Source organism: Malaclemys terrapin, chromosome 2 (assembly GCF_027887155.1).
Source record: "Malaclemys terrapin pileata isolate rMalTer1 chromosome 2, rMalTer1.hap1, whole genome shotgun sequence".
NCBI lineage: Eukaryota > Metazoa > Chordata > Testudines > Emydidae > Malaclemys > Malaclemys terrapin.
The window spans coordinates 252,065,159-252,077,965 of NC_071506.1; the positions used below are offsets into that span (position 1 = coordinate 252,065,159).

Sequence of the window (12,807 nt, forward strand, 5' to 3'; positions counted from 1 at the left end):
TTGGAGACACTTTTAGGAATGCTGGCTTGCTCAAAATCAGCTAAAGATTTAAAAACTGCATTGATTGTGGGGTTTTTTTTTTTTTTTTTTTGGTTTTTGCATATTTAAAGGAACATGTTAAGGAGGCAAATGTAGTATGAAAGTCTAGCTTTGAACTCTAGGGCCTCCTACATGAGAAGTGTATTGCCAGTTACCAAGAGGTATGCAAGACAGGTAAAAAAAAATGTATCACTATGAAGGAGTATGATGTTCTGAGTCTGCAGCAAGTCATCCTTCTGTAACTTTTATGTAGAGTTTCTGTTTAGTAGAAAGTTTGAATTTGGATGCAGATCTAAACTTCTCAAGGGTTAGGAATATAAGAACATAAGAACAGCTGTGCTGGTTCATACCAGTGGTCATTTTAGCCCAGTATCCTGTCTTCTGACAGTGGCCAATTTCAAATGCATCAGAGGGAATGACTGGAACAGGCTATCATCGAGATCCATCTCCTGTCATCCACTCCCAGCTTCTGGCAAACAGAGGCTAGAGTATGGTGATGGGTGTGGAGCTGTTTGGGTTCAAGATTTAGGTTCAGCATGTCAGAGATAGCAGCCAAATTCACACTTCACAAAGTTTAGTGACATTTGGATTTCGGCTTTTATTTCAGGCCTATCTCTATTATAATAGGTATAATGATCTATAAGTAGAGAACACTGTTATTACTCTAGTGTCCACAAGTTGCTAGATCAGTGGTTCTTCTTTGAGTGCTTGCTCATGTCAATTCCAAGTAGGTGTGTGTGTGCCACGTGCACAGTTGTCGGAAGGTTTCCCCCCTAGCGGTACCTGGCTGTGGAACCCCCTGGAGTCACACCTTCATGGCAGTATATATAGATCCCTACCTACCCATCACCCCCTCAGTTCCATCTTACCGCCAGTGACGATCGTTGGAACAGCTCTTCTCTTGCTACAGCAAGCGATCCCCTAGTGGACTTTTCTTGTTGTACCTGTAAATAGTTGAAAACTTAGTATTAGTTAGTTCTATTAGTTCATGGTTAGTTTAGATACATTTTAGTTGGGGGTTCCCCGCCACCATGTTTCCCTCCCAGGGACCAGGGCATGTGGGTCCTGTCTGAAGCCTATACCAAAGGGAGACCCACATGACTCCTGCTTAAAGTGTTTGGGGGAAGCACATCAGACTGAGAAGTGCAAAATCTGTAGAGGCTTCCACCCAAAGACTAAGGCCATGTCTACACTTACCGAGGATCGATGCTGCTGCGATCAATGCAGCGGGGGTTGATTTAGCAGGTCTAGCAAAGACCCAATAAATCGACCACAGAGTGCTCTCTGGTAGAGACTCTGGTAGACTCCAGTACTCCACCAGAATGAGAGGAGTAGGATAAGTCGATGGGAGACTTATTAAATCAACCTAAGCTACATTGAATCCAGCTACGTTATTCATGTAGCTGGAGTAGCATAACTTAGGTCGACTTACTGGGATAGGGTAGACAGGGCCTAAGAAGGAGAGGGACTTGAAGCTGAAAGTGTTCCTCATGGAGTCAGTCCTTCATCCCCAGCCAGCACAGGTGGCATCTGACCCCAAGCGCAGCACTTCGGTGCAGAGCGCACCATTCTCACTAAGAGAGGCCATGGCGCCGAGAAAGGACTCTGGCTCCAGAGACCCTCTGCACCACCATTCCCCAGTGCCAAAGACCTCCTCCAGTGCAAGTGCCCGGCGCTGCTCCCATTCGCGGGTCCCGTACAAAACAAAGAAGACTGACAGAGGTTGCTCTCCCACTACAGCAGTGGAGCGAGGCGGCACCTAGCGGGGTGCGTCCCACGCCAGGACACCCTGCTCCAGCTCCGACTCAGCCAGCACCATCAGCTCTGGCCTCAAAGGGAGGTCCATCGAGTCCGGTTCTAGTGGAATCCCTGATGCGGGAGTGTCGGGAGGAGGACTTAGACCTTCCCTCCACGCCGGAGACCTTTGAGGTGGCTAGGGACCTCATAGCAATGATGGCGCAGTACCCCACATAGGCACCAGCTCTGGCACCAGCATCGCAGAGAGGCACAGTGCCTTCTAAGGGCAAGCCAGTGATGATGCGGCACTGTTCGCCCTCACCTCGGCTCTGCTCCCCGGCACCATCTCACTCCGCACCACATTAGTCACCAAGATCAAGTCCTCATCGGACTTGGAGGCAGAGTCATATGCCTCTAGGCAAAGCCGGCACCGTTCTTGGCACCGTTCCAGACAAGAGGAAGGTCAGCCATGGCCTATGGTGCCATGGCCACCACAGTGTCAGGTGCCAGCTCTGTGGCCCTTCTGGACCCCGTGGGCCTATCACCTAGCCAAGGACCAGGGTCCAGACTCTTGTCAGTGGTTTCAGATGCACGGGCCCCTCCATCATCATCATCTTTAGCCTGGGAACTTCCACAAGGCCATGAGATGGGCATACAGGTCAGCACTGAGACCACAGTGTGACCTGGCACCGGAGCCGGTACTGAGATGATCACGGGCCGGGAAACCAGCACCTACATAGGTCATTCAGTGCAGGGGGTATCCCTGTGAGCCAGAGGATCAGGAAGACCCGGTGCCACCACGGGCATCATCCTCCCCTGATGAAGCAGTGGCGGGCACATCTACCACTCTGCTGGCCATAGACAACAGATTCCACCAGGAGTTGCTCAGAAGGGTGGTACAGAATTTGGGCATGCAGGCAGAGGAGGTGTCAGAGAAGCCCAACACCATGGTTGACATGCTCATGCCTGAAGGTCCCTTGAGGGACCCCTCATTAAGATGATCCATAAGACTATTAAAACATTGTGGCAAATGCCCACCTCTCTTCCCCCACCATGGCCAGATGGGTGGAGAGGAAGTACTTTGTGACTTCAAAAGGGTATGAGTACCTGTTCACTCCTCCTCATCCGGGCACTCTGGTGGTGGAGGCTGCCAAACAAAAGGAAAGGCAAGGACAACAGGGACCAACTCCTAAGTCCAAGGAGGCAAAGAAGCTGGATCTCTTCAGTAGGAAGGTGTATTCTACCAGGCGGCTCCAGCTGCACATTGCCAACCAGCAGGCGGTCCTTCGCTGCTACCGTTTTAACTCTTGGAACATGTCCAAATTCAAGGAGCTACTGCCGGCAGACTCCTGCTCGGAGTTTGCTGCTGTCCTTGAGGAAGGTAAGGTAGTCACGAGGACCTCCTTACAGACCTCCCTAGATTTGGTGGACTTGGCTTCCCGTACTGTGTTGACAGCTGTTGCCATGAGAACCACCAGTTCATGGCTTCAGGTGTCAGGACTCCTGCATGAAGTCCAGCAGACAATTCAGGACTTGCCTTTTGACTGTTTAGGGCTTTTCTTGGAGCAAACAGAATCTAGGCTCCACAGCCTGAAAGACTCATGGGCGACTCTGAAGTCCCCAGGGCTTTATATGCCAGCCTTGCCCAGAGGAAGCATTTTAAGCCGCAGCCTGCCACTTGCTTCTACCCTGCTCCCTCTAGAGAGGACTATAGCAGGAAGTGGGGTAGGAGTAATAGACTGAGGACCTCTCAGCCCTTCTCTAACCAGGGCCAGGGTTCAGCGAAGCAGCCCTCAGCCTCCAAGCCAAACTTTTGAAGGTGTACCCAGGGGTGACGCACCAGTTCAGATCCCGGATCCTTCCCCTCCCTTTGTGAAAAATCTATCCCATTTCTACCATGCCTGCGCACAAATCACCTCAGACCAATGGGTCTTGAGCATGGTAGAATTGGGATGTTCCCTCCTGCCTTCCCACCCTCCTTCCCCATCCCTCTTCAGGGACTCTTCTCAGGTGCAATCACTGCTACTGCTCAGGGCAGTAGAGGAGGCCCCTCTAAGTTCAGGGACGGGGGGTCTGTTCCAAGTATTTCCTAATTCCGAAGGCCAAGGGTGGACTCAGACCTATTTTAGTCCTGCGAAAACTCAACAGATTCATGAAGAAGATAAAGTTCCGCATGGTCTCCCTGGCTTCCATTGTCCCCTCCCTGGATCCGGGGGACTGGTACGACACCCTTGACTTGAAGGATGCGTATTTTCACATGTCCAGGACCGGCTCCAGGCACCAGCCGACCAAGCACGTGCTTGGGGCGGCACCTTGGGGTGGGGCGGCACTTGATTTTTTTTTTTTTTTTTTTTTTTTTTTTGATTCGGCGGCGTGGTGCTGGGGGGGCAGGGCTTCGGGCGGCGTGGTGCTCGGAGGGGGGCGGAGGCATCGGATGGTGCACGGGGGTGGGGCTTCGGGCGGTGCGGCGGGGGGGGCAGGGCTTCGGGTGGCGTGGTGCTGGGGGGCGGGGATTTCGGCGGCGCTCGTGGGGGGGGAGGTAAGGCAGGGCGGCTCTCTTCTTTTTTGCCTGGGGCTGCAAAAAGTTAGAGCCAGCCCTGCACATGTCCATAGTCCCGTCCCACAGATGGTTCCTCTGCTTTGTGGTTAGCACTCACTAGGAAGTGTCAGCAATTCTGTTCTTCCTGAATCACAGCCTGAGCTCGCTTGCAGACACCTTTCTTCTCCTTTGGAAGGGGCACCTGCTGTATCCATTCTCACCCTTCTCGCTTGTACACCAGGATCTGCTGAAGGTCTGAAGAGAGGGAGCATCAATGGTCTTGATAGCGCCAGCATTGCCATGTTAACACTGGTTCACCATGCTTCTAGACCTGTCGGTGGAACATCTATAACACTGCTCCTGGTCCTGGACTTGATCATGCAGAATCACGGCTGCCTCCAGCATCCCAATCTAGAGACTCTGCACCTCACAGCATGGAAAATCCATAGCTAACCCCTTTGGAGCTCGCATGTTCAGACTCCGTTAGGGAGGTTCTCCTTGGCAGCAGGAAACCATCCACTTGAGCCACTTATCTGGCTAAGTGGAAGAGATTCTCAATCTGGTCTCTGGAAAGAGACACTCCGCCATTACAGTAATCGATTCCTTTCATTCTGGACTATTTACTGCACCTGAAACAGCAAGGCCTGGCAGTGTCGTCAATAAAGTTGCACCTGGCCACCATCTCAGCTTTTCATCCCAGTTCTGCTGGCCGGTCAGTATTCGCTAACCCTATGGTTGGCTGCTTCCTCAAAGGACTAGATTAGGGGTTCTCAAACTTCATTGCATTGCAACCCCCTTCTGACAACAAAAATTACTACATGACCCCAGGAGGGGGGACCAAAGCCTGAGTCCACCAACCAGGTGAGATGGGGGCAAAGCCTAAGCTCAACCCCAGGCTCGGGGGCCAAAGCCAAACCCCAAGGGCTTCAGCCTCAGACAGGGGAACTGTAACCTGAGCCCCCCTGCCCAGGGCTGAAGATGAAGCCTGACCCCGCCGCCCAGGCCCACGCGAATCAGAACATTTTCTTCCAGTGATCTTCCCTAAGCCATATGCTAGTTAAACCCGAAACAGGTGCTCCACTCCCTGGATGTCAGATGAGTGTTAGCTCTTTACATTGAAAGGATGAAGCCATTTTGAAAGTCGACACAGCTCTTCATTGCAATTGCTAAGCGGATGAGGGGGCTCCCAGTGTCCTCCCAAGGGATCTTGTCATGGATCACGGCCTGTATCAGGGCGTGCTACAACCTAGCAAAGATACCTGCCACAGCCTTGACTGCACACTCCACAAGGATGCAGGCATCCTCAGTGGCGTTCCTGGCACAGCTCCCCATTCAGGGCATCTACAGGGCAGCAACATGGTCATCAATCCACACCTTTACGTCGACTACGCCATTACTCAGCAGGCTAGAGACGATGCAGCATTTGGTGGTGCTGCAGTCTGCGACTGGGTGAACGCCGACCCCTCCTCCTGGTAATTGCTTGCGAGTCACCAACTTGGAGTCGATATGAGCAAGCACTTGAAGAAGGAAAAATTGTTACCTATCTTTCATAACTGTTGTTCTTCAAGGTGTGTTGCTCATGTCCATTCCAAGACCCACCCGCCTCCCCTCTGTCAAAGTATTCTGGCAGCGGGTCAGCAGCGACCTATATACATTCCCATGAAGGCGCATCTCCAAGGGGTTCCACAGCCAACCCGACAGGTACTGCTAGGGAGAAAACCTACCAACAACTGCACGTGGCGTGCTCACACCTACTTGGAATGGACATGAGGGGGGTAGGGATAGCTCAGTGGTTTGAGCATTGGCCTGCTAAACCCCAGGTTGTGAGTTCAATCCTTGAGGGGGCCATTTAGGGATCTGGGACAAAAATCTGTCTGGGGATTGGTCCTGCTTTGAGCAAGGGGTTGGACTAGATGATCTCCTGAGGTCCCTTCCAACCCTGATATTCTATGAGCAACACATCTCAAAGAACAAAAGGTAGGTTACCATTTCTCTCAACTTTTCCAGACTACTGTACCCCTTTCAGGAGACTGATTTTTCTTGCATACCTCACTTAAAAACTACTTGCTTACAAAATCAAACATAAAAATACAAAAATGTCTCAGCACACTATTGCAGAAAAACTGCTTACTTTCTCATTTTATCTGTATGAAGTTTTAGTTTGTACTGACTATGTTAGTTCTTTTTATGTAGCCTGTTGTAAAATTAGGCAAATATCTAGATGAGTGAATTGATGTATCCCCCCTGGAAGACCTCTGTGTACCCCCAGGAGTATACGTGCCCCTGGTTGAGAACCACTGTGCTAGATAGCTCATAGAAAAGTCCTTTCCTCTGAAGAACATTCAATCTAAGGTGAAAACAATGGGGGTCCACCAACATGTATCTTACTGCATAGTGAGGACCTAAATGGTGGATTTGACAGACAAGTGGGGATGATATCAGGAGCAACTGTGTGACCTGTGTACAGGAGGTCTTAAAACATAAGGTCCAATTAGTTGATCTAATAGTTCCTTCTGTCCTTAATATTGATGAATCTATGAAAGTTGGAAGAATGTATTGATTCCCAAAATACAGTAACATGCAAAGGGATGTGTTTAGAGGTCGACTGGGGGTGCTATGAGGATAAAGAACATTTAGTGAAATAGCAGTATATAGAGATAAATGAAGCAAGAAATTTAAAGGGATGAACATTTAAGTCTTTAAAGAGTTAATGTTAATAAGGACATTCAAGGGTGGCATAACAAGGGTAAGTAAGGCTACAAAATGGACTTAAGAGGCTTTTTCAGTGCTGCTGTTTGTTATTCCCCTTTGCTGACAAAAGAGAGGGGGATTTTTCATAGGCATTCGGTAACAAACCTCCAACCTACACTTCTTCAGGCACCAGAGGGTTCATGTTACACAGTTACCTTCAGATAAGCTAGCTCTAACATACCCTCTATGTCTAGCTATCTTTTTACAAAAGTATCCATGGCCATTGGTCTTAAAGAAGACTTTAAAGTTGTAAAGTTTATCTGACTTTTTTCCTCTTTTCTGTCACATAAAACTTGCTTTTATTTTATTTCTCAAGGAGTGGTTTATTGAAAAAGTGATGCTGAATTTTCCAATCTGCTGTCTCAGAGAGGTATAAAATCCAAGTGAGATCCATGAAATTTAAAACCTGGCTACAGTCAGAAAACAGAAACAAAACCCAAGTGCTTCTCTTACTATTTTATAAGCATTTCAGAGCATGTGGAAAACATACTTTGAAAAGATTAAGGATTTGAAATCTGCTTTGTCAAAGGAATTTTATCAGTTGGTATCCCTAAGGAGACTAGTTACAGGCTCATTAAATGTACTGGAACATATTGAAGAAAACTGTTTCTTCATGTGGAAAGCATCCTATAGATTTTAAAAGTTAGGGAGTAAAGGCTTTACCATATCTTCTTTTTACTTCAGACAATAGTGAAGATGGTATAAAGGGACATCTTTCTTAAATGATGTTCTGTTCTCTGTGAGGAATTAAGTACTGTATAATACAGCTGGTATAAACAAGTCTGTCTGTGTATTTTATTAAAGCTTAATAACATGTCTTTTCCCCATCAGTGGTGTAGAACAGGATATTGTATACTACTATATTTTTTTAATTGACCTCGCTATATTTTTTCCTTATAAATGTGACTGTTGGGGTTATGTTCTTATAATACTCTTTATTTTTTCCAGACCAGGGAAAAAACAATTTGCATGTAACATCATTAGACGATGCGGAATGTCTTCAATCTAAAGAACTCCTTGCAACTGGAAACAATAATACTTCCAATCCAAAGCCTACCCGCAACATCCCTCGCAGGCATACTGTAGGTGGACCTCGCAGTTCCAAAGAAATACTGGGAATGCAGACATCAGAAATGGACAGAAAGAGAGAGGCTTTTCTGGAGCATCTGAAACAGAAATATCCCCATCATGCTACAGCAATAATGGGACACCAAGAAAGGCTGAGAGATCAGGTATGAAAACAAAGTAATTTATTGGTTTTTGTTTAAAAAAAAAAAGTATTTCTAACTTTTATAAAATTCAATGTTAAATGGTTAGAAAAAATGGGACTGTAGCAGACCCTAAACAAATGTAATTGGATGAGCTTTGTTGTTTTGTTTTTAGATTTTTTTAAAGGGGAAGAGTATGAATATTTGATGCCATTTTTGTGCCAGTTCACCGTATATTTCAGTTAACCGTATATACTCGATCATAAGCCAGTTTGTTTATAAGCCGACCTCCCCAAGATGGATAAGTAAAAATGGAAAAATTTTATGACCCGTTCATGAGCCAACCCTATAATTCAGGGGTCAGCAAACTTTGACTCCTGGGCCTTCAGGATAAGCCGCTGGCGGGCCGAGATGGTTTGTTTACCTCGAGCGTCCGCAGGCACAGAGGTAAACCTAAGTAAACAAAGTGTCCCCACGTGCCAGCTGCTTACCCTGATGGGCCGGGACAGCAACTGGTGGGGAAATTTTGGGGGGGAGAAGCTGGGAGTCAGGGGAGTAACCCCTGTGACCATCCCCCACATGACCCCACCCCTACCCCGGGACCCCCACACTCTCCCCATCCTTTCCCTTCCCACCTTATCTGGGGAGGGCCAGGGGAGAATGTCTCTGGCCTGGCTGGAGCTGCTCCGGCAGGCTGGGCAGCGTGGCCACAACCTGCTCCGGCAGGCCAGACTGGGCGGCGTGGCCGCAGCATGTTCCAGCAGGATGGGCCAGGCAGCATGGCCACAGTGTGCTCCGGTGGGCCAGGCGGCGTGGCCACAGCCTGCTCTTGGGGGCGGGGCCGAGTGGCACGGCTGCAGCTGCTTTGGAGGCTGGGAGGAGAGCAGCGTGGCCAGAAGCGGAGAGACTCTGGCCCCGCCTCTTCCCTTCTGGCTGTGCTGCCTCTCCTTGCTCCCTCTATTGGGGGGAGGGGCTGTGTCCCACCTCTCCCTCTCTATACCTGTTCATAAACCGACCCCCTTCTCTGGTGCTTCCCTTTTTTACTAAAAAAATTCAGCTTATGAACGAGTATATACGGTACTAGTTTTCTGAAGAGTTTATATATTAGAGTCTGGTAGGACAAAAATGAAACCAGAATAGTCAAAGAGAACATTTATCTCCTCTTCAGGTGACAGCTACCCATCTTACCTAAAAATATGGGACCAGCTGTTAGCTTTAGCTACATTTTTAGTCTGGGAAGCCAAGCTTAGCAGAAAGGAAAACATTTGTACACAGTGTAGGTTTACCTCAGTTGTCACTGTTACCAGGGGTGCTGGAACAATTTTTATAGTGGGGGTGTTGAGAGCCATTGAACCAAACTGTAAACCCTGTAAATGATGGAAACCATTTCAAGCTAGGGGGTGTGGCAGGACCCCTGTTCCAGCACCTATGGCTGTTACCCATTTATTTGCTGTCCTTTCTGCTTTTGAATCCACTAACATGAATGGAGTGGACTCATCCTCAAGTATCCGCATTCTCCAAACTATCTTGATGGCAGGTACTGGTCTCTAAGAAATGTGCCTAATGCTGCTTTGTTTCTTGGCTTCATGCAGTGGCTTTTCAGCAGGGAGAAGCAGATTTTGGGCCCATGGAAGATGTGATATCTTGATGTATTTCTCAGGATAGGTTGAAAATGTAGTTAATGAAACTGTTCAGGACATAGTGATATGCTTTGTTGCCGAGTACAGCATTCAACTTTATTTTTCTGTCAGGTTTATTTACATTTTGTTCCATAATTAATTTTTCACTACAAGGATTTAAGAAAAACAAATGACAACCCTGTTTTTATGGTACAAGTTGTTAAATGCCAAGTAAGCTGAAAAATTCAGAGGCTAGCAAACCCCGGAGAAAAGGTACTACTGTTCAGTGGAAAAAAAACCATTGTGCCCAATGTGCTCAGTCTAACAAATGATGGGAGGCCACCTTTTTAAAAGGTTTTTTTCTTAGTGCTTGTAGGTTTTCCAGCACTAGTTACCAGCAAATTGAGAGTAAAAATCAAAGTAATTTAGCAACATATTTGTAGTCCTTGTGATTGGACTTTCTATGGATTCATATGTTTGTCCATGTTTTATATAGAGACATTTCTTATTTCACACCTGTGAATACTTCTTCCTCAAAGGCCCCTCATGTTGTGTACCTATGATGAGGAAGGTACTTATTGTGTAAGCCACCTCTTCTTTATTAGCTTAGGATGTTAATGTTTCTGAGATTCTTGCTCAGCATTTTCAAAGTCCTACCATTTTGGAGGCCTTCCCTTAGGTCAGAACATTGTGTTGAAAATTGAGGCCTCTTCTCTCTCTCTCACTCTTTCCCCCTCCCCCATCTATTCCAAGGAGTCTAGGATTATAGTCTTCCAGTTCTTCAAAATAAAATTGTTGGTAAAAGAAAAGAAAAGAAAAGAAAAGAAAAGAAAAGAAAATGAGCTCAGATTGCTCAATGTCCTCAGCACTAACTGGTATGATTTATGCCCTATTTTTATACAGGCCTCTTCCTTCCTTTGAAAGTCTTGGATTTTTTTCAGTGATTATACTTTTTATCTCTTTCATGAACTTTCATGGTTGTGTGGAATGTGCTGGGTGGTAGATAGAGATAGCGTACAAATTAAATAGAGGGGGAGGGGGAGACCTAAGATAAGATCTTTTTGAGTCATGTAAATATTTAGTTCCAGTGGTGCAGACACTGCAAACCTAGGTTTGAACAGCCTACACAGCATGACATCCTACACAATTTGTAACTTGATCTCTCTCTGAAGCCAATAAATTACAGAAGGAATGCAGTAACCATTCTCGCTGTTTGTTTAAAATGTGTCATACTTGATAATTTATTGGGGATGAAATCTATGTGAATATAGCCTGTTTCTGTTTTTTTGATGATTAGACATATGTACTCTCTGTAATGAGTGTAAACTTTAAAACAAAATTATCTTGAAATTGCTATCAAAGGATCACGCCATGTTTCTTGGGGGCTTTCAGGAATGGAGATCTCATCCATTCATCATTTGTTTTTGTTTTTTTAAACATCCATAAACAGAACAAAGAACCACATTAAAACATGCAAAAATAAGTATATATTTGGTAGTACAGGACTTTTTAATAGAAATATGTCAGAACAGTCTGTTATAATCTCAGACACACAATTCAGAGATAATTGTTATTCCTTACCATTTGTGTGTGTGCACATGTGCATGTAATGGAAATATGTTAGCAGCTCAATAGTGAAGGTTGTAATGCAATTTTGCCTTTATGTATGTGTGTATATATTATAATTATAAAATATTCAGTGTGTGTGTACCATGTGTGTATACAAGGTATATACACATATGCACACACATGCTATATAAGAGCTAAGTACTATATACACACGTATAGATTATATATACAAAATACCATAATGGGTTATTACACTTATTAGACTTTGAATGTTTACATGATCCCACTTCACTCCTGTTGCACTCCTGTGGGAGTTCCTTGCAGTCTTAGCCAGATACTATACCACCACATCCCTGGCAACCCCAATGTCAAAGTGGCATGGTTAGGCTATATTATACTCCAGATATTCCCAGTCAGTAGATGGTCTGTTGGGGACCATTATCAAATGGCAGAATTTGGAGCAGCTCCTAGTTTGCTCTAATTTCTACCAGGGCCATGACCAACATAGAACTGGCCAGATAATCAAGAGGCTTTAATTGGCTCTCTTCTGAGCCTTCTCTCACACTGTTTGCTGCAGCCAGCAGATGTGTACAATAGAGAATTTGGCCTCTAGTTTATGGTGAAACTATGGAGGTGAAAATGAGTTTTGATGATCATGTCATGTTGTTCCCTCGACTATGCGAATGATACCAGCCTTGGCTGACCATCTACCTTTTCCACAGTGTCTTAATGCTTTCTTCCATGCTGGCTTTATGCATAGAAAGCCCTCTCTGAAGCAGCTGTTAAAGCCACTGCCCTGCTTTAAAAAATTGCTCCTCAATTCTTCCGTAATGTCTACAGGAAAATACCACCTGAAAATGGCTAAGTAAAAGCTAGAGGGGTTGCTGATATTTTGTTATTTGTATCTTATAATTTTTAATTACTTGAAAACTCCCAGCTGTGCACATAGTTAGTCTTTGTAACTGTGTATTCCTCTCTCTCTTACCGTTCCATTTTCAGTCCCATTTGTTGTGACTTGTCTTGAAACAGAATGCAAGATAGGTTGCCTGTCTTTGTTTGTACAGTGCCTAGCACAAGGGCCTCTGGGCTCTGCTGTAATAGAAATAACAACTAATAGTGAGTGGTCTCATTCTAATTGTTTGCATGGTTAGCCATGTAAGAGCTAGATGCTACTTTTATTAATAGTCTCAAGAATAGAACAGTAGCCAGGATTTGTTGCAGCTCAGGATTTATGTATACTAACAGAGCAGAGAGGTGTAGTGGAAACTTCTGTAATACCTGCATGTATCATGCCTTTGTCAAGACCATATTCCATGCTAATAAAAATGAGGAACTAAAAAGGTCC

At 45.8% G+C, this 12,807-nt stretch overlaps 1 protein-coding gene across 7 annotated transcripts in view; it reads left to right on the plus strand.

Annotated features, from left to right (window-relative positions):
- Positions 1–12,807, plus strand: part of KIAA1217 (KIAA1217 ortholog) — a 259,459-nt gene that overhangs the window by 11,770 nt on the left and 234,882 nt on the right. For all 7 annotated transcript variants that reach the window (XM_054020702.1, XM_054020700.1, XM_054020699.1 and 4 more), the window contains exon 2: positions 8,015–8,298. In XM_054020702.1, coding sequence (XP_053876677.1) covers positions 8,015–8,298 — 284 coding nt within the window. The remainder of the gene's footprint in view (positions 1–8,014; positions 8,299–12,807) is intronic.